At 30.9% G+C, this 25,113-nt stretch overlaps 2 protein-coding genes and 1 pseudogene across 3 annotated transcripts; all 3 read left to right on the forward strand.

Moving 5' to 3' along the window:
• Positions 1-4,792: 4,792 nt before the first annotated feature.
• Positions 4,793-9,046, forward strand: LOC114383135 (nudix hydrolase 12, mitochondrial-like). Of its 2 annotated transcripts, none has more exons than XM_028342739.1 (7): positions 4,793-4,952; positions 5,076-5,118; positions 5,258-5,332; positions 7,235-7,349; positions 7,448-7,531; positions 8,284-8,433; positions 8,584-9,046. In XM_028342739.1, exons 1-7 carry the CDS (start codon positions 4,907-4,909, stop codon positions 8,857-8,859), a joined length of 789 nt encoding a protein of 262 aa, XP_028198540.1. In that variant the 5' UTR covers positions 4,793-4,906; the 3' UTR covers positions 8,860-9,046. The 2 variants fall into 2 exon arrangements, with proteins under 2 accessions (XP_028198540.1, XP_028198546.1); XM_028342745.1 differs by having other exon boundaries at positions 4,799-4,952; positions 5,071-5,118.
• A 7,212-nt stretch (positions 9,047-16,258) lies between these two features.
• On the forward strand, positions 16,259-17,471 carry LOC114383152 (ethylene-responsive transcription factor LEP-like). The gene has a single exon (XM_028342755.1). It carries the CDS (start codon positions 16,443-16,445, stop codon positions 17,265-17,267), a length of 825 nt encoding a protein of 274 aa, XP_028198556.1. The 5' UTR covers positions 16,259-16,442; the 3' UTR covers positions 17,268-17,471.
• A 1,069-nt stretch (positions 17,472-18,540) lies between these two features.
• On the forward strand, positions 18,541-23,017 carry LOC114369869 (annotated as a pseudogene).
• The last annotated feature ends 2,096 nt before the right edge of the window (positions 23,018-25,113 follow it).

The raw sequence follows: 25,113 nt of genomic DNA on the forward strand, positions 1-25,113 counted from the left end.
TCATTCAGTTGGAATATAATTTCCTTACTGGTTGGTTGGACTCCTTGGATTTCTTTAGTATTGATTGCCTTTGGATTTTTCATGTTTTTGTTAACTTTTTTGCTTTTTAGTGCGCCTTAGGCCGAGCGCTTCTCTCTTTAGTGAGGGGTGGCGTGGTATTCCACGAGAGAGGGTATTCTTTGTGGCGCACTCTTTTTAAGGTGCGTAGGCGCAAATCAATTCAATAAAGGGTTCCTTGGCTGCTTTCCTGCTTTAGTTTTAGCAGTTTAAGCGAGAGGGTTTTCCCTACATCATTGCAAATTTCTGTCCACAAGGCTTGTTGCTTAGGTGGTGGTGAGGGTGATTGGGTTGTTCAGATTCAGGTCATTAATGTTTGGGTTATGCACTTAAATCACTTTTTAAAGAAATAGACGGATCCCAATTGTTTGATCTTATGTTTTTCTGTTTTGTTTCAAAATTGTTTTTTGTTAACTGTTTAGGTGTTTTGTTTTCTAATCAGAATATGGCTCAAGAGTCAAGACACCAAATATGTTTTTATCAATTGCATTTTAGAATAAATGCATTTTACTAAGAGCAGGTGGTAGTTCGCTATTTGGTCTTAGGTGAGGTTCAACCACTAAACATTAAAAATGTTTCAAAATCATGTTATCTACGAATTCATGTAATTGCCACAGAATATGGGTTGGAGTAAAACAGAAATTTGGAACGGAAATGAGTGATGTGCCAAAATTACTTAAGTATATACTATCTTTTGTATTGGTTGTACGAGTTTTAGTTAAAAAATACCGCAATGGAATTACTAATGAGTATGGGGTTTTCAGAATTGTAACCTTAAGATATAAGCTAATATTGTGTGGTATAGTATTGAATGCATTAAATTTGAGATTTGGATGAATTAAGCTATTGAGAATTGTGACTCGAAAATTTTAGGAGTATTTTCATTTCATTGTTTAAGTGGTAATTTTTGACACGGAAATCTTTTAAATATTGTCTTTCACCAGTGTAGACAAAAAATATACGAGACTCGGAAACTCAGCCAGTGTCAATTTGACCATTTAAATGCACTTTTTTTTGTTGTTACATTTAAATGCACATTGCCACATTAATCATAAGACATTTTCTTTTGGAAAAATGAAAAAGTTTTTACCTTTTATTCCTTCTGGGATGTCATATTTAGTGCGATAGTTGGTTCTGAAATAGTATGTGTTAAGATTTAGGCTAAACCAGTATTAGAGGAGCAGAGCTGTGGTTTTTACAAGGAGAAGAAAGCTATCGAATATTTTTTCTGCCATTTTTATTTTAAATAAATTTCGTGTATATTATTACTCTTGAGAATCTATTCAATTCTGAGTATTACGCAGTTCACTACGGTTTTCCATTTTCTTGTTCAAACTTATAGTTAATTATATACCGACATACTGTATCGATTACATTTTCTAGTGGAAAAAATAAGAATTTGCACGGGAATGTTTGTTCAATTGAAAAATTTTAAATTATTCAAGACCAAATGCGATTTTTAAATAGTAAGTTATACACTTTAAAAAACACTACAAATAAATTTTAGTCCATGGTCTTAAAAAAGTTAAAATCTGATACATGAGTAAAATTCTAGCTTGAGGTTTCGATTGGAATTGTATGTTTAAAAGAGTTTAAGTCAGGTTCTTGTCTCATGTACCTCCTTGATCATTCTCCTGTGATTTAAAAAAAAAAAACAAAAAGTTGTCAAGTCATTTCTCTAACTTAGTCTCAAATCAAATTAAAATGTTAAATGAGATGTTTAAATTATTTGGGGATTCAAAATAATGTTTGATGCACGAGTCGCTTAAAAATTAAGGAATCTAGTTGAGTTGATAGACATAATACAATTCTAAACACTTAGGTTGATTTGGGTTTAACTTGGAAGAGTCCACAATTTTAAACTTTTAGACCTATCAAGCCTTGTTATGGAGCAATTTTCACGTTTACCCGAAAAAATGTTCCAAGATTTTGTAGTCTTTCTATAACTTAGACAATTTTATATGAAATAAAAGTTAACTATTGTAGGATTGGAAGTAGAACTTTTAAGTTGCTGATTGGAGTTCCTTGTGAAGAAGCTTCTCCGTTGTAAAGGAAAATGTAAGAGTAAGTATCTATGAAGATACTCCCACTCTTATGGTCAGGAAGTGGTTTGCATGCCTGCCTGCAAAAAGGCTGAAACTGTGTCCGCGTTCTCTTTTACTTTTCTTTGTTGGTTGCTAGACATAAACCAAATAATTGTGAAATATTTATTAATTTTATTGATAAGTAATCTATGTCTTAGAATGTGACTGATTACTTTTAATAAGATCTCTATTTTTAACTTCATTTTTTCTATCTATAAGTGATAAATCAATCTTATTTAAGAAGATCAAACTCTATTCCAATCAGACTAATGATTTCTTGAAAAATATTTTTTCCAAAAACATTATCTTCGTATAGGCGAATCAATTATGCCAGTTGAATTTAAATAAACAAAGAGCGAGCACATGCATGGATGGGTGTTTTGAACCACCACAACCACGGTTAACGCAGAATCTCAACTTCCAAGTTTCTTCCCCAACTTAATTTCGCAAATCTGACCATATCATATCCTATAATGGTCAAACACTGAAGGCATATAAATAGTCAACTACTTGATTCTCATCACTTGAGTCCCATAATTTATTACCACATTAAATACAGAACATGTAATGTATGTCCATAGCATGCTATCAAAGCTATTAATTTATGCACGTATGAACAAGAAAATAGAAACAATGTAGTCTGATCATGAACAAGAAATTAAAAAATAAACAATGTCGGCATGCACGTCGACTATGCTGTTAAATCATAATGTCATTATCACATTTATTATGTGAGGTTTATTATATTTGCCTCATCCCAACCTTCACTGTTCTTGTAGTTGTTGTTCAGTTCATGATCATAGAATATGATAAAACCCCAAAAAACGAAACAATAAATCAAATTTCTATAAATTAATTGAATATTCAAATATAAAAATTCAGAAGATAAAATACTAATTCTAAATTTTAACAATTAGGTTAAGAGAGTTTTAGCGTTAGAGAAAATAAAATAAAATAAAATAAAAATATTAATCTACAATACATGTATAATTATATTTAATGTCAACTTTATTTGCCAAACGGCCCAAACACATGTATTAGGTAACACTTTCTGTGGAAGAAGATACGTCAGTCCTTCCCTCATCTTCTATTGATTATTTTTAGGTTTAATTATCAGTTTGATTCCTAGATTATTTTAAATGATTTAGAGGAGATTTTTCAAAAAAATATTTATGTCCATTTCAGTCGACTCTCTATCATCTTTCTTTGGCTTAGGAACATGTATTTTCATGGTACTCGTTTTTCCAATTATGAGGCATGAGTGAGTGATCCTACTCATATTGGACCTAGTGCTCAGGTGGTTTGGCCAATAGTTGGCTAAGAAATATTGAATGGGATGTAGGGGAAGGGTTCTGAGGATTACAAATCAACACAATCTTTGGGTTTTTTTTTTCAGATTTGGAAAGCAGTAGTAAATTACAACTCTATTGTACCGCAATTGTTGTAATGGTCTTTGAAGCCTTAATGCTTTCGGCTGCCAAATTGACCCATTTACTTTTTTTCTTCTTCTTAAATTTATACTACTTTTAAAAGAAAGAAAAATGGCAGGCCAAATAAGTTCAATAGTATTTGAGCCAAGAATTTACACGTTTAGCTTGAATTGTTTGACCTAAATCAAATTTATTCATTTTTTTTTGTCATTAATTTTATAATCCAATTCGGCCTGCTTTGGTAGGTCATTAAGCCTACTTGATAACTTTACTTATGATCCATCAAAAATTATATTGGACTAACAAAAATTCTCTCAAATTCATGTCAATGGCATTTCTTTTGTCTCCTATAAAAGTCACTAAATACATCTTTTATATTCTAAATTGTCCAATCTAAAATGTAGAATTACATCCTAGTTGGACTTTCCAAAATATAAAAGAAGTATTGTTGATTTTTATGGGGGTAAAGGAAGCTTTAGCCTCATGTCAAAAGAGGGCAATTAACGCAAAAGCAGCATTGGGTTGCTTGATGGCTTCAACTTGATACGCACCGATCCATTCTCTCTGGATGTAAAACCATAAATTGACTCAACCAAAAAATATACTAGCTAGCTCATGATGAACATGTTCAAATACGCTGAACTGACCGAATTTACAGTAGCCCTAATAGAAACCTGTGGATCTCACAATTACCATTTCTTGTTTTATCAAAACTTGCCCTTTCTTTGAAGGAACGAAAAACTTCTTTACAGTAGGCAGGACCATATTTAAGGAAGAAAATCAGAAGGGTTTCTAACATTAATCACGATCACCCCATTCAATTTGTGCACATCCATTTAAACTATGCATAAAAATATATGGCATTCATAAATTATGTTATTTTAAACACCTTAAATTAAATATCTATCATAAAATTTTCAAATTTAAAAATAAAGCATGGATATATATTTTAAACATTTTACAACACAATGCAATTGAATATTGAAAAAAAAGAAACCTTAATAAGAAAGTTGATGACAAGGATTTGGCCATAAAGAAATCCAATTACACAATTATTATTATTTATTCTAACAAAGATATGAAAGCAATGATATCATATCACAAATATGAAAACATTTAGTCTAATCAAAAGTCAACGCAAAAAAATCAACCGTAACGCTCTGAATTTGGAAGACTGGAAATTTGGTTACTATATAAACAAATGCAACTTCAGGAAAGTCTATGCCCTCTCTGAAAAGCTGTCTTCGTCTTTCTTTCTGTTTTTTTTTCCTTCGTTTTTTTCTTCTAAACATACAATAGAAGATTCCAAATCTTTGATGAAATGAAACCATTAGCATGATCGAGTTTCCATGCAAAACATACACTCAGAACCTTCGTTCAGGCAATTATTTAACCCAAAGCAATATGTATCTTTGACATCATCACCATTTCTTCTTGTGGTAATTTCTCTCTTGTCACATATTCAGAAGCTGTTTTTTTTTTTTGGCTCTTTTGCCTAGGAAAGTTTCTCGCTGTGGCATTAAAACCAAGGAAAAACGTTACCTCGGGTATGTATGTTTGCACATGGTTGTGTATTATATATGATACATGCATCCACTGCACTCTTCAAAATTAATGTTTTATTTTGTGACATTCCTCTATATATCTTGGTCTTGATTGTTACTCTTCTTTTCTGTGTTGTTCTAGAATCATGTCGTGTGTGGCAGCACGTACTGGGCGACAACGACAGCGTTATGAAGACAACATGCGACTCGTTTCTGGGTAAGTCTTTCTGTCTGATGCCATGCCTTCTTAGTTCTTAGTTTTCAGTTTCTCTGCCACAATATCATGTCTATGTCCAATTTTTGACACTTATGGTATGTGATCATGATAAATAACTATTTATGGTCTCGGCAAATGTTTACTAATAGTACTCAAGTTCTTCAATTTACTACATAAAAGATTTAATTAATAAAATTCATTTACGTGTTATATAGAGCTTGATTGAAACTGACATAGGATGCATGGTCTCATGATTTCTCTTGATCATATGTCCTAAAAGACATTACAATTTTTCATAAGTAAACCCTTTGAGTTTTAACATTGTAAAGATTTTTTTACAAGTTTGTGCCTATTTGATTTCACATCGATCGAATCCATAATCATGTTGAAATATTGGTTTACGTGATTTTAAGTAAATTTTCATATGTTTAATTTTAGGTTAAAGAATTAATTATAGGTCTAAACTTGATTGAATCCAAGCAATATTAACTTGTGTTAAATAAAAAAATTATACTAATTTTTACTACAAAGTTATTTTTATATCAAAAACATGAAAACATAAATTATACTACTTCAAAACCAATTAAGTAAATTATACTAACACTTCTAAAGTTTTTTCATATTATCAATTTTGTCCACACTTGTTCAAACACAAACTTTATTTTTATCTAATTATCACATATGATAAATTTATTTATTTTTATAATAATTACCTTAAAATCAATAACCACCATAAGTTCTCAATGTAAAAATTTCACACTCTTACAATTTATAAAAATTATTAACTCATTTTAAATTTAGTTCGTTCTTATAACTTTTTTAGCCATTTATTTATCAAAATAATATGGTTAAACATGTTTTAAATCCTTAGATTATATTGCAAAATATATATTAGGAATGAATAATTTTTAATAAAAATTAGAATAAAAATCATCATATATTCAGAAAAAAATTCAGTTCTTAATTATTCAATGTGGTTTCAGTTTATCTTCTCTGTTACTTCGTATTTTCCCCTCCCTTTTCTGAGCAAGTTAATGAAATCGAAATCAAGAACATATATATATATATATATATATATATATATATATATATATATATTAATGAATTATGATGAAAGGAGAAGGGCAACTTAAAAAAATGGTGTTATTATATAAATTTTCTTATCTTGTGGATCGACATTAAAATATTTAACTGTATTTTATAGTGGGCCTTATCATTCAGTTTGACCCGAACATATATAAAATCAATTTTGGCAGTTATATAAAATGATAAAATTAGAATAATGTCTGCTATTTGTAGATTCTCATTTTACTCATTCAAGATAACATGTAAGAAGAAAAATGTGTATAATTTAATTGAGCGATGTTTAGTCATGGTAAGTTTCTCTGTACAATTTAGTTGTGTTGCAAGATTTAATTTGTTATTGACTTATTGCACAAATACATTTTCCATGCTTGTTTTAATATTTCTTTTTGGTTAATTTTTTAGTCACGAATTTGATTGAAAAATAGCATAAGAGCACAACTTTAGTACCTTCTAGTATAGGGATTTATGCAAGAGTAGCCTAAAGGAAACCTTTTGTTGAAAAGGCTCTCAAAACAGTGATTTTTAAAGGACTAAAAATCTAAGCTACAAGAGACCCCAAACAGGGTTAATCTCTGTTCAAAGAAAAGATGAATCATATACTGGTGACACTAGATGAGTATTCAGATAGAGCTCACAACAGTTCTATTTGGAAGTATCAACTTTCAAATAGAAATAGATTTTTAACATAAGTAATTGAAGCCCTTTCAAGCATATATAATTTGCTAGGAAAGCGGTGATGACTAATATTTGATGAGACCTGCAACAGAATCTTGTTAACAATTATAATTAAAATTTCTTATTGATCCATTGTAACAGATGCATTCCCTATAGATGGAAAAAGGGAAAAGCAGATCAAATGGGAGATACAGAGGAGATAATAGAAGTACTTATGATTTCTTCACCAAAACGTGATGACCTTTTGTTTCCAAAGGTACTTGATGTAGTATTGTCTGAACCAACTCACTTCATCAGCATGAATTTGTAGTTTGTATTGTATTGCAAAGCATCATCATTTTGTTCTCTTTCCAGGGTGGATGGGAGGATGATGAGACTGTCACAGAAGCTGCTTGCCGTGAAGCTCTAGAGGAAGCTGGAGTCAAAGGGATTATAAGGGTAGGCTATGATGTTCATCATTGAATGTTCAACCAATTCGATGAGTTTAATAATCATGAACTGACAATGTTCACATTGTCAACCAATTGTAAATCATCATCCCCTTATTTCATAGTTATAGATTGATGTACATTATTTCATAGTCCATAATCATGATATTATTCAAGCACTTTTGGAAAAACATGTCAATAAACCTCCCCTTATATGTGAGGTCCCATTATTAATTTTTCTATATGCATTTGAATAACTTCAATTTTGAAATGATAACCATATACGATTGATAGTGTTAACAAATTCTCAAAATATACCATTCTGGTGGCAAACTCTTTGAAGTGGTTTGACATGAGAAATTCCATTGTGTATGGGAAAAAAGTTGGAATTTAGTCTTGAATTGGACTCAATAGAAACTCCATTATGATAGAAATTAATGTACACCAAGTTTATTCCCCTAAATGGCTAAATCTACCCTTTTTCCTGTTCAGCAAAAATATGGTAAAGTCAACAAAGCGAAACCTGCTGCAATGCCAAAAAACATTACCTGTTGATATAACTGAGTGAAATTTGTGATAACAACATATTACCACTATCTCATTTTATCATGTCACTAAAAAATAATTGAGAAAAATTGGAGATGATTCTTCCATTTTCCCATCCTGTTGTGATTAAGACAATGCTATTTCTTATTCATATGATCTATATGGTATCAAATTTGAGAAATCTTCACTAGCTAAATGGTGGACATTAATTTTCAGGAAATTCCCTTGGGAAGATGGGAGTTCAGAAGCAAAAGCAGTAATGATTCATGTAGCCAGGAAGGATGGTGTAGAGGGTACATGTTTGCCTTGGAGGTGACTGAAGAACTTGAGACTTGGCCAGAGCAGAAAGACCATAATCGCCAATGGGTATGTGTTCTGAATAAATTCTTAGAAGAATTACATTAATCACAAATTCACGACATTATAGAAGTACCAAGTACAAGATATAAATATGTACAATGCAACATGTACTTGAATGTTGGAATTTTACATGAACATGATATTTTTTCTTCTTAGGTAAACATAAAAGAGGCATTCAGACTAAGCCGATATGACTGGATGTGCAAGGCATTGGAGGTGTTTTTAAGAGTTATGGCAGAGGACAGAACACTAAAGAATGAGGAAAATAATGTTGAGTCTGCTTCAATTTCAGTGCCAGATGGGTCAGAAAATCAAAATATGTCATCCAAATACTATAAAAGAACCTCTACTACAAAACACCATGGTATGCCATCAAGAACCAATATCCTGGCCCATGCTTCCCAGGAGATAGCTATGTATTTTGGTTATTGACACTACTCTTGCAGTGTGCTTCTTTATGTGGCACAGTAACTTCTTCCATTTTGGAAAAAAAAATGTAATGACACTGTCACCGTTAGTTTGCTTGAACACTTGCAAACTTAATTTAAGGTAATTTTAATTTTGTAAAAGTGAGTTTTGGCTAAAAATTGATCTTGAAGTAAACTGATTTATGTTAAAAGTAGGCTTGTAATAAATTTTGGCATAAACTTTTTAATCCAGCACAAAAGTTACAATTTTTTAGTTTTTATTCGGTGGTATTTTTAAGGATACAACTACTTTTGGTTGTTTTTAACCAAATGATAGGAAAAACTGCAAGTATACGATTGTTATCAAGTGGGCATAATAAGGTGATTTGGTAATGGGAGAAGAGACAAAAGGATTGAATTGATAATGAAATCATAAATTTAAATCTCATGTAACATACTAATTGTTAACATTTGTGAATAAAAAATATAATTATTGTCAAGTAATATAATAGTATCATGTTTAAAGGGACCGTGTTTTGTAATTATCAATTGACCACAATTTAATTAGATAACAGGAGAGAGAATAACAAAAATCAAGAGCAAAGAGTAAGAATGCAAGAATCAAAATTGGGAGACATCAATATAAAGAAAGATTTGAAGGTAAACTAACCTAAGAAAACATCTATTCACTTTTAAAACAGATTAGGTTCATTTCGCAGTCTAATAAGAGATTTTCTTATTTGTGTGATATGTAGATATATATTGTAAGCTTTGACAACCAGAATTAATCTAGAATGAACAATATATGTGACGACGATCAACTACAATTTTTTTTATAACTTATTGTGTATAAAAAGTGATTAAAAATGAAGAAAAAAAGAAGAGAGAATCAGATCAGAGGTTTCTAAGTTCTAACATATTACGTTTTACATTCTGAACTGGTAAAAGGACCGTCTATTTATTTTTATTGGATACATCAATACACAAGTTGCAAGCAGAGAGGTCAATGTCATAAGACATATGGCATGATAACCTTTCATAAAAGCAATAAATATTATATAGTTAAGAATGATGTTCATAAGAGGAAATATCATTCCCATAGGATTCACATATTCCGGTAAACACCTGGAAGAATAGTGACTAGTGAGAGCCATGCTTGGTCGCATGTTTTGTTATAATAATTTATTTAATTTAATTATATACTACATAGGAGGGTCCCCTCCCTCGAGATGATCACTTAATTAAGTTGAGCACATCAAAATTAACTGTTTCAACCTTTATCAATTATATCATCACTTAAATAAATATCTCTCTATTTCATGTTTTACTGTTGCTGATTTGATAGAAGCAAATTATTAATAATTTATATTTCAAGTATCAATCAAATGGGTTTCTTTGTTGAACAATAAAATGGTACCCACCACTACCCACTATAGCCGCACATGAAGAAAAAGCAACTCCACGAGCATAGATTCATGTTCTAAGAGATGTGTGTCTCCCCAGAAAACAAAACCGTGAGCATTCCCTCTTAGTATGTAACCACTCAAGGACAAAAGAGAATGAATAGGATTGTCCATATTGTGTTATACTTAGGTTCCAAGGAAGAATATTATATATGACTACACCTCGATATATTAAGCTCTATTCATCACTTTAATTTGTTTACATTAATCTATGAATTGAAGTATCGAACACAATATTGTTTTTTTTTTCTTGTGCAATTACCTCACTATGTGTTCTTATACCTTCGTAATTGAAAAAAAAAAATAGCTAGCCACGGTATTTAGTGCTTAGTGAGTCTAATATTGTATAATAGAAAAGTTATCTAAGTATAGTATATAACTCAAACCTTTTTAGTTTGCACATTGTATTAATATAAAATAACAATAAGTAGTGTATGCCTGAAAAAAAAAAGAGAATAAATAGTGTATGACTTGACAATTTAAAGAATTTTTGCATAATTATCTATTACAAACTGTTAAATATTTATAACTTACAAGTTGTATGAATTGATTGTAAAAAATGTAAAATTATATCGTGAAACAAGCACTCTTATAAATATAACTTTCCTTTAAGTTTAAACAAACTAGCACATAAGTTACATTTTTTGGGAATTCTAATCCACATTCTTGAATTTTAAGACATATATAAAACCAAAAAGGAGATTGTATCTTTAAAAACTAGTATTAATTCAAAATTATGATGACCAAAAATATTAAATATCTCATTCATGCATGTACATTAAAACTGGTGTAATATGTAATTTTAAAATATATAAATATATGAATAATTTGATAAACTTTTTTACGGTCATTCAAATTTGATATAAATTATAAAGGTAATATATAATTATAAGTTAACAGTTTAACAAAAAATCATATCTTATATAAAACTATTGATGATATAATAGTTAGAGTTTTTTATTCACAATTTGAAGAATTTTATGTTTTAGTCATGATTAATTCTCAGCTCACTCATCTCATGATCGATCATTCCGATAAATTAGCATAGTTATCATTGATAATCTATATTTTCTATTTTAGATTAGCGTTGGCTTCGTAAGTCCTGTCAGATAGAGCAACTTTAGACCTGCTTTTTCTTCCACTCTTAACCAGATATAAAGCACATGTTAAATAGAAACAAAAATTATAATACGGAGTAAACATGATTTTCAATAGAAATGTTAAACTCAATCCAATTAATCAGAACCCGCTAAAAGAACACTAACGTGCATGTAATGAAAAGAAATATTAACAGAAAGGCAAATTATCAAAATACTATGCAGTCGTTGTTATTGTCATGGGGACTGCTGTGACAACTTAATAATTTTAATATGGATTAATTGTTTTTTTAGTTTCTAATTTTTTTTTTAGAATTTTTGTTTTTAGTCTTTAAATTTTGAACTAAAAATATATAAGGACAAAAAAAAAAATTAAAGGATTAAAAATAGATAGATAAAATTTAAAGACTAAAATAAAAATTCTGAAAAATTTAAGGATAAAAAGGTAATATATCCTTGTTTTCTGAAATGTTTTTTTAAGCACACCCCTTATATAGGTTTAGTATATTTTTATGTTGACCTAAAGTAATACTATCAATAGTTAACTTTTATGAAAAACTAAAATAAGATATTTATTTTATTAATTAGATCCAATGTAGTTGATAAATGATTAAATTCTTTAAATATTTGGTCAGAATTTCAATTTTTTTATCATGCAAATAAAAAAGATTTTATTGAAAGAAATAAAACTTACTTTAGTGATTTTTCACCTGAAAGGGTAGTTTTAGGAATATTTTGCTTTTAAAAAAAAGTATTTTTAAACTAATATCTTAAAAATGATTGAGTGGCGTTCTTATTTGGTGGATGCGTGACTAAGATGCTTTAGGACACGCAAAACTACAAGCCATTGAAGAAAACAAAAGTTGACCTTGTTGCATTCGGATACCTAAAATAGCGAGTTGAACAGAATCAGACCCAATTAATCCAAATCCCCATGTAAGTATCACTTATTCACTTACCCTTTTTTTCATCAACTTGGTTACGCAAAAAGTAGAATAGATTATCTTAACTTGTCTCCTCTTCAGGCTCTGTAGATTCTTTGACCTATATGTATCTTGGACAAATCAGAATTTCATAGCCATATGCCAGTCACCTTGGATATCCTTTACTTCCTCAGTATCCTAATTCCTACACCTTCTTTGTTTTTCTGTTTTTGTTTTTAGAATAAATTCCTCTAATATTTTGTAAAATTATACAAACTTTTTTTTTAAACATTTATAGCAATCTTCTTTATTGAAAAATATGGTGTAATATTTTTCAAATCATTAATTAAGAAGGGTTAGCGTCAGTGTTAGATGAAAAAAATATAACTGAAAGAAAAAAATATAATTGAAGTGATTAATAAAATTTTCTGATAAACATCAATTATCAATAAAATTGATGGATACTCTCAATTAATAATATGGCAACAACAAAATTTTATCATTTTAAAAAGTATGACAATGTTTTTTTTATTAATTTTATATTATTAAAGAATGATAAAGATTTGATAATTTTTACTCGTATTGTTTAAATTTAATTTTTTTAATAAAATTATATTGTTTTAAATAAAATTTTTTTTTTAAGAAAAATAGTAAAATTTAATTGAATAAAATCATTGTTTAAAATTATTTTTAAAATTTTAAATTTTGAATTATATTATTTTAAATGTTTAATATTGATACTTCACTAAATAAATTATATTTAATGTATAATGTATTTATTTACTAATAAATATAAGTGCACATGGACAGTGAGATTACATAATTATAATTGTACAATTTATCTAATATTTGGTATTTATGCATATCAAGTTATTATCAAAATATTCAAAAGTTAGATTAATAACATTTAATCTATAAAAAAAGTTATTGAAGATAGTAACTCTACCAAAAGTTATCTTGAACCTTCTTACTCAAGTCTATATTTAACAAAATTAATTTACAATATAAGTTAGTTAAAAACTTAAAAGTTATAATTTAAAGACTACAAAAACTATTGAGAAGATGAACTAATAAGTTTATAATGTAGTTGATTTAATTGAAATCATTTGAGAAGATGAACTAATAAGTTAACTGATTAAGGACATACTTAATTTTTTATTATTTGAATTTATATTTAATAACTTATCATCTTAAAAAGTAAGACAATAATTTTAAAAAATTTATTATAAAAGAATGATAAAGATTTGGTAATTTTACTCATATTGTTTGAAATAAATTGTTTAATAAGATAATATTTTTTTAAATAATAAAAAATTAATTTTAAAGTAATTTATTAATAATATTATTTTAAAATACAAATAATAATTTTATTTTATTTTATCAGCTTTTATTTAGTGACCAAATATTTTAAATAAAAATAAAAAAGGTAAAAATTATTTAGAATAAAATGTTTGACTTTAAACAAAATAATTAAAAAAATAATTTCAAGTTTCATAATAAGAAAGAAAATAAATATCTAGTGTCTAGTTTTTCATAATAAATTAACAACATTTAGATAAAAGAGTTTTTTCATTGAATAAAATGATAAATTTTTTAAATAAATTAGTTAAAAAGATAAAATTGAGAAGAAATAAAATCAATAACTTATAAATTAAATTATTTTTCATAACCTATTTCAATAACTTATACTATAAGCTAAAATGATCTGTCAAATTAATTTTCATTATTTGTGATGTGAAATTTTTTGACATTATCCTTTAGTCACATTTTCGCAAAATATTTCATCGCAAATTCAATCTCCGAACTTGTAAATTCTATTTGTAAAATTCAATCTCTTAATTAGCTTCTTCTTTCTCCTCTTTAACTTCCAGAAAATGTTCCAATTAATCCATGAGCAATATTGCCAGAGATGGACATTTAGTCAAAGTTGCACTACCATGTTTTGCAATTAGTTGTCGCTAATTAAAAATTGGCTAGTCATTGTTTTCCTCAAAAAGGTATGCCTATGTGTCTTTCTCACATGCTCCCCAACATGACTTCCTTTGATTTGGTTTCCGTTCTATTTGTTAACGTAAACGAATAAAATAGGATATGCATGCTATCTCCGAACTTTACAAAGTTATCATAGAAAATATTACCAATAAAATATGAACACTTGAAAAGTTAACTTTGGTGCTAGATAAAAAGAAGGGAAGACTGTGGAACTTATCATTGAGTTTATGACTCAAATTGGTTGCACATGGGTTCACCAATGATATTCTTAAACACCCTATAATTATATATAAATAAAAACGTCATATAAGTTAGAATCCGGTAATAATATAATAATCCGCTTGAAATTCATTAATTAACCTCCTCAGCATTCCATTCCAACTCCTCTAAAAAAACATACCATTCCAATTATAGATCACCGTTAATAACCATATTCTAATTAAATTTTCTTAGGTTAAAGTTATTATATATTCATGAAAAAAAAACCTATGGAAAAATAGAAGTAATTATATATTCACGAATACTTAGTATCTAATTCCGGTGAAATAACTAAGTTCAGTTTTATTTTAAGTACGTGTTTGATTTCACCTTAAAAAGTATAATACTTTTTTCTTTTTATATGTTTAACTTTATATTGGAGAAAAAATCATAATTTATTCTGAGTTCTAAATAATTCTATGTTAAAATAATTTTAAATAACTTTGGGTTAGATAAAAAAAATATATTAAATTTTACTTTTAAGTTGATTTTATGATAAAAATAATCATTATATATATATATATATCACGTCACTTTAAAATTTATTTTAACTCAACTTAATTTTGCATTCAAAATTAACAAAACACGCATGACCAAAAAATGATTTCCATTAAAACAAAAGGTGAGATTTTTTTCTCTCCATTAAATGAAATCATTTGAGCAGGAGGACAAAGAATGTTGCCTATAAACATGCAGCCAAATGTAGGATGAGTAGATATTGATCATAGCCCGCACATAATTACTAATGATAAATCCAAGTAGTTTATTCGAAACGATCTTAGCTTCGATGCACTTCTAATGGGACCTAAAAATCATCAAAAAGGAAACGGAATTCCTCCCACCTGCAATGATAATTAGAAATGTGCAATTGTGCAACTCATGACTTTCTTTTTCTTCCCCTAGTTTGGGCTGATGCGATCATTAACGAGGAAACTTAGAAATAAAATTATATAGCGACTCTAAAAATATATCATATTAGATTGTATGAGGACTTTGGACGGTCTCTAATATGATTAGTTCCTTGTTCATGTACAATCTCATGATTTGATAGAAAGGTCACATGCAGCAACTTTGGACTATCCCAAGGGAGGCTATTCGAGTTATTGGATACAATATATCAAATTAAACTCAACTTTTGCAAAACTCAAAACAGATCAAAAAGCACAACTAATTTAATTGGGGAATAATCATGAAATGGGGTATCTATGAGAACATGCTCATCATGGACCATTTAGATTTCTAATTATATCACCCACTAATTATATAATTCTCATCAATCATGCTCTGGTCTTCCTCCCATCATTTGAAACTCATTTGTAACAGAGTTTTGAAGTATGCCAGGACCCGTAGAGAGTAAGTGATGGAAATTGTTGCCCTTAATTGGTATCCTTTGATCATTACCAACTTATTATTAGTTTATTTTTATCTCTCATTGATTAGATTGTTCAATTGTGACATAATATAACATCAAATCCACCGTAGAAGAGCTTTTAGATGTATGGATAAAGCTTTCAAAGAGAAAAAGAAAAAAGAAAAAATAAAAAAGGGCACGTGCTGGCATGCTGCTTGGCACTTATTCATAACAAAGGAGGGCATAGATGTAAAATACAATATTGTTAGAAGGACAATGAGGGTTTTGGAGAGACAAACCTTATTTAAACCGTGTACTCACTCGTTGATTCCTCACACCAAAACAAAACTGAAACCATAGGAGAAAGAAACATCAAGAGAGTCACAGAAAACCAACCTTGCATGCCAAGTCCTAATTTCATTCTTTGTTAACTTCTTTCCCTTCTATCCACTCCTCTCTATCTTCTTACTATCTTACTTACCACAACAAATTGTTTCACTTTCATTCGCGTCCAAAACTTGAGCATGAAACCCTACACATCATCACCATCGTCCTCCAGGTCCAAAAAGAAGCAAACAACAACACAACAAGATCATGAAACAGCATGGGGAGGAAGGTACCTTGGGGTGAGGAGGAGGCCATGGGGAAGGTATGCAGCTGAAATCCGTGACCCTTCCACCAAGGAAAGACATTGGTTAGGCACGTTTGATACCGCAGAAGAGGCCGCCCTAGCATACGATAGGGCGGCCCGCTCCATGCGGGGCTCACGTGCTCGAACCAACTTTGTCTATCCGGACACTCCTCCGGGTTCCTCCGTCACCTCCATCCTTTCTCCGGACGAGCAAACCCAAACCCAAATCCACCAGGCCCAAGAAGAGCTCTCCTCTCTATTCAATCCGAACCCGTTTGCACAACCCGACCCAAACCCGCATTTTTCCTTATGCGGGTATTCGGGTGTCACGAACACTCCTACATTTTCTGCCACCGAAGAAATTGCCCCATCCGGTGGCTATAGCTATAATTATGGATACACTGAAGGAGGACCCAGCATGGAGAGTTCACATTTTAAGCTCTTTGACGATGGTGAAACGGAGCTTCCACCATTGCCACCGGATATCACAAGCTCCATGGGCTATGAAATGGGTAATGGGTTTTATGGAAACGATGCCGGGTTTTCGGATCCAAGTTTCGGCGCTAATGCTACCGGGTCAGGTTACCCATATTCGGGATTTGGATCCGGTGATTACGTGGTGCATAGTCCACTCTTTGGCGCAATGCCACCAGTGTCAGATAATGTTTCAACGGGCCGTGAGGGTTTTGATTTGGCAAGCTCTTCTTTTTTCTTCTGAAGTTAAGAATGAGGGAACGTGCATTGCGGATTTGGAATTCGCATGCTGCAATTTCGTGGTTAATTTGTGTGTTTTGTGAGTGTGACTTTGTGCTTATTATGTGTTTTCTGAGGAAGGTGTTCTTGGGCTTTGGGGAGTAGAGGCTTGTAATGGGGCCCTCTCTTACGGGCCTTTTTCTTTGCAATGTTGACTTCTTTTCCGTAACAATTTGCTCCATTCGGATTATTTGCAATCATGCCTCACTTGTTGCTTACAAACATCCAATCATGCCACACTCTTTTTTGGACTTGAAACTCTCTCTATACACTCATATAAGTAAAGATAATTTAAATTTTATACTGATTAACAATAATAGTTGAGTTAATTTAATTTTATTGATTTCATTCAAAAAAGAACTATATTTTCTAAACTCCCCTTATTCATATATATTGGTGATGGTGATCAGATCTGAATTTATAATTTTTCTTATATTTTAGTCCACCTTGAGTTTTTTCTTTTCTTTTTGAGTTCAGAAGAAGTACATAGGCCATAAAAATGTCACATTTAAACTTTTTTTCTTGTATTTAAATTCTAACAATTAGTATTTTCATTGAGAGTATAAATCGACTGGATTAAGGTGTGATATAATAAATACTGATAGGCAGATAGAACTGTCAATGTAAGAGAAAAAACTATCATAAGATTAATTTCGATGAAGTAAAGGTCATGGAAAAATAATTCTTAAAGTAGCCATTATTTTTATAATTTAAATAACTACAGCTATATTTGGATAAAAGTTAGAATTCTTTTTAATGTAATTATTATTTTTTTTTTACTTTTACTACACAAAAATGAAGAAGAAATTAACTATTACTTTCAAAATAAAAATACGTTTTACCTCTTCTAAATGCAATCTAAACATCACTAAATTGATAAGTTATGTCAACTTCAAGGATCATATTGGTGTTTTTTCTTCTAATATTTATATATGGTACCAAGTTCAGAACCCAAACTAATGCATGCTCCACTTGGATTAGAAATAAAAAATTTTAAATAGGTATGTATTATCAATATAAAAAAATTGACTGATTAATTTTTTTAATTAAAATTTTTAGTATATGAATGACCCAATTGCATTTTTTTTAATTTAGAAACCTAAATAAAAATTTCCAAATAATTGACTGATTATTTTTTTTAAAAAAAAGTTCAACAGACCAAATAAAAAAAGAAACTCGATATTCCTTTTACCTATATCATATTGTTTCTTTTGTTTGGGTTCTCAAACAACCCATGCATGCATGCAGATATTGTAAGTCGCAAACATCCTTCTGAAATCAACACGTGGTGCTGCATCCTGCACGAGATCAGCGAGATCGAAGGTAATGAATGGAATGAGAGAGAGAGAGAGAGAGAGAGAGAGAGAGAGAGAGAGAGAGAGAGAGAGAGAGGCATATGATTTCTCTCATTCACTTAATGGAACTCGAATCTGGAGTTTCAACATCTCAGAAGAATCCCTCTAAGGTGATCAAAATAACGTTCTTTCAATTGCGTTTATGATTTTTTTTTCTAGTTTTATTTTAAACCCATTTTTCTATTTTCTTTTTTGTGAATTGCAATATAGTCAATCATTTTCTGACATTAGTTTTTGCTACACTTTCTCTCAATGTTTTACTTTCATCTATACACAACCACAATAATGACTTGATTAGTGATGATTTAATGACTTACATCAATTTTTTTTATGCTTGTAGTTGTCATGGGTAAACTTATCAAAATATTTACTGTTAGCATATCAAAGCTTTGGTGTAGTGTATGGAGATCTAAGCACATCACCTCTCTATGTTTATACAAGCACATTATCTGGAAAGTTACAAAATCACCGTCATGAAGAAGTTATCTTTGGGATTTTTTCGTTGATTTTCTGGACACTCACATTAATACCGTTGCTTAAATATGCAGTCATCATATTAAATGTTGATGATAATGGTGAAGGTATTCATTCCAACAACATCTATTTTTCAACTTTCAACATATTAATTTGTTTAATTTCTAGTGAAATGTTATCAAACTATACACTGTTGTTAGGTGGGACATTTGCTCTTTATTCGCTGCTCTGTAGGCACGCAAACTTTAGCTTACTCCCTAATCAACAAGCAGCTGATGAGGAACTGTCATGCTACAAAAATGGTCCCTCATTGGAGGCTGCGGCATCATCTTCGTTGAAGAGGTTTTTGGAGAATCATAGAAGTTTAAAAACAGCCCTGCTTGTTATGATGTTGCTTGGTGCTTGCATGGTCATAGGTGATGGTGTGTTTTCTCCAGCAATTTCAAGTAACATAATTTTGTAATTGAAAATTAGGAGTGTGTCGATCTTTTTAGTAAGCCATTTTAGAGTAATCCTAGTGTTCAATTCAAATATAACTTTGTGCAATTTACCGATACTCCTCTATGTTTTGTTGAAAGAGTTAGAAGCTGAGCTAGAAAAATTAAATTTAGAATTTTTCATGCATGTTATAATCTCATTGAAGAGCCTTTAATTATCTTTTTTTTTGCATTGTTTGCTATTATTATATTCGAAATTTGAGTGTGTCTGGATCCTGGGTATTCATGCAAGAAGTTAACCTCTCAACCTTTTGATTTTGTGAAAGAACTAAAATCTAATATAGTAAAATTGATTTAGGATTTTTCCACTCATGCGGGAATATTTCACCATATTCTTTAGTAGAATAATACACAACTTCTTTGGTTTGTTTATTGTTGCTGGGCTGAACCAAATTAAAACTCAAGTAATATCATCAATTTTTGAACTTTTTAAAAGAGAATTCCCTTGCTTCTAATAAGAAATTGTTACCTAGCCACTTACCCTGCAGTTCTAGCATCAGTATCAGGACTACGAACTACCAAAACAAAATTCACTGATGGTGAGCCAATTTTCATTTGTTAAAAATACTGCAGTTCTTAGTACTCATAGCTTGTGCAATCCTAAGGGCCTTAATATTATATTACCAAAGAAGTTTCATGTTGTTTCCAGGTGAAGTTGTCCTGATAGCATGTGTCATATTGGTTGGCCTATTTGCTCTCCAACGCTATGGCACACACAAAGTTGTATTTGTCTTTGCACCTGTAGTAATCATATGGCTTGTATCCATTTTTTCTATCGGACTTTACAATATAATACGTTGGAATCCAAAAAAATTCTGTGCTATATCCCCGTACTACTTAATCAAGTTCTTCATCAAGACCGGGAAAGAAGGTTGGATTTCTCTTGGAGGGATGCTTCTGTGCATTACTGGTAAGTCAGCTCTGCACCTACCAGAAGTTATCTTATAAGTTGATTAGGATGCTCCATTTTCTATTTTATAAATTTAATTGAGCTTTGACTAACTAAAAGTTGAGATTTTAACTACAAAATACAAAGTTGAATAATTCTGACAGTTGTGTCTCACCAGGAACTGAAGCTATGTTTGCGGATATTGGTCATTTTACTACAGTGTCAATAAGGGTGAGCTTATAGCTTGACTAAATTGTGCATCAGATTTATCCTAGTCTTGGTAACTATTATTATTATTTTCTAGGAAGATAATAATCATTATTGTACTACTATTGCAATTGTGTTTACATGGGATTTCATAACATTTTTCTTCCATGCACAGCTTGCATTTTCCTTTGTTATATACCCTTGTTTGGTAGTGCAATACATGGACCAAGCAGCTTTTTTGTCAAAAAACCTTAACTCTGTTCATAATAGTTTTTATGACTCTACTGGTTAGTTCTTCTGAGTCTCTGACGTCTTCATACTGATCATAGTTTTTCAACTTAAGTAATTTGGTTTAATTTGTTAGTGTTTTTGCTTGTCCAACAGAACCTATACTTTGGCCGGTTTTTGTTATTGCCACCCTTACATCTATTGTTGGAAGTCAAGCTGTTATTACTGCCACTTTCTCCATCATCAAGCAGTGCCATGTACTTGGTTGCTTTCACTAGTCAAAATCGTACACACCTCAAAGCATATGTTTGGACAAACCTACATCCCTGAAATCAACTGGATACTTATGATCTTGACCCTTGCTGTAACCATTGGATTTCAGGACACAACCTTAATTGGAAATGCTTATGGTAATTTATTAATTTTTTGAAACAGACTGTGTGTTCGTGCTTATGTGTATGTGTGTAGCATTGGTTTGTACTATTTTGGAGACAATTTGGACTTTAATTTGAATGAGTGCATTGAGTCTCTTAAATTGTGTAATTTGATCAATAGTTCAAATCAATCAAATGCCAAAACAGACGCTTAATGATTTTCAAGTACATGAACTAGCTTGAGGGTGTGAAAGTAGGCAGATAAAAATAAAGAAAACTAATGGTTCATAAAAGAAAACTTCGTTTAATCAAGTATGTATTACACCTGAGATTTCTGTTTTGGTAAATCCAACTTAAAATATGTTTTTCTTTTCCTGTTAATGGTTTTGAGAAATGGCAGTTTGAATGTTAGTTTTGCATTGGTATGTGCGCACACTTACAAGTGCTCAGACTTCTTATCTATGAATTTTCCAATTTAGACTAGAGAGAACGAATATGCATCTTTTAAAACTATGGTACTGGGCTGGTAACATTGCCTGTGGCACATATATTTGTGTTTCAATAAAGGCAACAACAAATAGAGGGTTTCTCTAACTTGCATTAGAACGACAGTGTTCTATTTATCTTATTTGTTAATGTTTTTGTTTTTTCATATTTGGTTTACAGGCCTTGCTTATATGACGGTTATGTTTGTGACTACATTTCTGATGGCACTAGTCATAATGTTTGTCTGGCAGAAAAGCATTCTGATAGCTATAATATTCCTTTTGTTCTTTTGGGTGATAGAGGGTGTATATCTATCTGCAGCATTGGTAAAAGTGTTTCAAGGAGGATGGGTTCCTCTTGTCTCATCTTTCATCTTTATGCTTGTAATGTATGTGTGGCATTATGGCACTTGTATCAAGTACAATTACGACCTATGCAACAAAGTTTCATTGAAATGGTTACTGGCTTTGGGCCCTATAGCCTCATCTACACAGAACTTGCAACAGGAATACCTGCAATATTTTCCCACTTTGTAACTAACCTCCCTGCATTTCACATGGTGTTGTTCTTTGTTTGTTTGAAAACAGTTCCTGTTCCACATGTCTCACACGAAGAACGTTACCTAATTTGGCGAGTTTGTCGGAGACCATGTCAAATGTATAGTTGCACTGTCAGATATGGATACAAGCATATTAGAAGGGATGATAGAGATTTTGACAACCATATCATACGATGTATAGCCGAGTTTATCCAAATGGAGGCACAGGAATTACAACTCTCATTTTCTGAAACTTCCTCATTCGATGGAGGGACGGCTATTATAAGTGTTAGAAGCTTAGAATCAGTTTCAAGTTGGAAAGTGTCTGAGAATGAAGATGTTGGTGTGGACAAGAACAATGCTAGTGGTAGATCTTTCTCCGTACGACGACCCCTTTCCACTTATAACGAAGAAAACCCACATTCAAGAAGGCGCCACATAAGTTTTCGGGTACCTAATGATCCTGTATTGGATCATGAAGTTAAGCAAGAGCTTCTTGATTTAGCTCAAACTATGGAGGCAGGGGTCCAGCTGTGGCTCTTAACATTCCTCACATCAGTCTCATTGAAGTTGGAATGATATATTATGTGTAGTTGGTGGATGTAATCATAGTAGGACTTATAATTAATTAGTCAAGATCACCAACAGTTCAACAAGAACAACAAGTGCATATTTTCAAGTTACATTTTGTTTCATTATTTAATGCATGTAAATTGTTTTTGATGGTGAAGATTTCTTGCGGTTGAAAATTCAACGCCAAAGAACCCAATCCTTATGATTTGTGTAGGCATCATCAACTATGTGTCATTCTGTCTCTCATGTTACTAACATGTGATAATCCAAATCCTTTAAGAATTCATAATCATTCGTCTCGTACCAAATTTCAGAACACTACAAATAAATAGATGTATATTTCAACAATCAACAATCTATAATCCACACTCGGTATAACAAAAAGAAAAACGGTGAAAAGAAAATCAATCTGCTCCATTGGTGATCTCTGCCACGAATGTGCAAAAATTGAGGAAACTAAGATCATCATGTCAATTCCACTAGACACGTGCACCAATTTGGTTGCTGAGTTCGTCGGACCAGGTGAACCTGAAATAAGACATACGGACATCATTGATTTCACTAGAAAATCCTTTGTTAATATATTAAGAATATATTTTTTTTGTTTTTCTGATAAATGTGATAGAATGGGGTGACATCCCAATACAATCGCGAAGGACGCTAATAACATGTTGGAAGTGTCAGTTTGTCTAGAGGATTACAACATAGGATCACTAGAGGATTACAAGCATTTTTAAAATACTCCTTAATCTGTATGCATTAATTTTAAATGTCAATAATTATAGGTAAAAGATAATTTCAGTTAAAATTTATTAGAATTTACGAAATTTTGAGTGAGAACTCACACAAATTTGTAGGTTTTTATTGAATTTTGGCAAATAATATCAAGTGTATTTAAAAGAGTATAGTAAAAAATGTATTATTAGTATTTTTCACAATATGCAAAAGTAGTAGAAGGGAAACATACTTGTGAGGCAAGACAATGGATTAACATGTTGGCCACATCTACCAGGAAATTGCTGAGCCTCATTGATATTAATGCCAGCTTGTTCTGCTTAGCGCCTTGTGCCTCTGTTGCTTACCAAGCTACACAGGCATTCTGCATCTGATTCAATAACAGATTTAAGTGGTTCACAGCAACTATCAGGTGGGTCTTCAGTGCCATTGAGGTAGTTTAGGCAAGGTGAAAGCTTGTTCAAGCAAGAGCTATCTTGAGCACTTCTTCTTGGGATACATGCTAATAGGACAAGGAATGCAATGCAGCAAAGTGCCCTCAACATGGTTTCCATTTTCATTCTTGGTGATGGTTATAGTCTATCTATGCCCTTAGTGCTATTATGCATGCGTAATATTTATATGAGAAGAAATAAGAATGAAGAGTAACAATTAACTAGAGAGGGAGAAAAATTGATTTGAAAGTGATAGTTAATTATGAGTTTGGTGATCATACTTATAGCCAACTGGTTGAACGACCCTTTTGGCCTTTGTTGTTTATTTTGTGGAAGCATTTGAATGTGTGACTCAGAGTTAATTAGGAAGAAGCCACGGGTAATATGACAGTAGGACAGGTGAAGCTACTTTCATTCTCAAAAGTCCATACATTCAAAGAAAGGGGGTTTGGTGAAGTTTTGTCCCCTGTCTCCATGAAGACAATACTCTATAACAGATCATTTATCTTTCATCTGGATTACTTATTTTTTTTCCGTATAAACTAGATGTATTATTTATGAGTGATAATTTTGCTCAAGTCCTGATAGTATTATTATGAGAAATAAAACTTTTCATTTTTAATATAATTGCATACTTAATATTTTAATTTAATTTAAGAATGTGTTACAGCTATAAAGATTAAATTAAGAATATATAGCACATATGAGAATTAAATTAAAAATATGTTATATGTATAAATACTAAATTAAAAATGCTTAAATATAGTATTGTTTCATATGACTCTAATTTAATAATTTTTCACTTATAAAAACTATTTTTTTGCAACATATATATAAACTAAATTACATGGTTAACCTTAAATAATTAATATATCAAACGGTTGTAATAATAAAGTGGTCAATCATGAATCACTTACTTTGTTACTGGGTCATGCTAAGTAAGCCTTCACCTTTTAATTATATAAAATATTAGAACAGTGAAAGTGAAGGGATCTTTATTCCTTGCCTGCAATTTAATCAT

Source organism: Glycine soja, chromosome 2, assembly GCF_004193775.1.
Source record: "Glycine soja cultivar W05 chromosome 2, ASM419377v2, whole genome shotgun sequence".
NCBI classification, from domain to species: Eukaryota; Viridiplantae; Streptophyta; class Magnoliopsida; order Fabales; family Fabaceae; genus Glycine; species Glycine soja.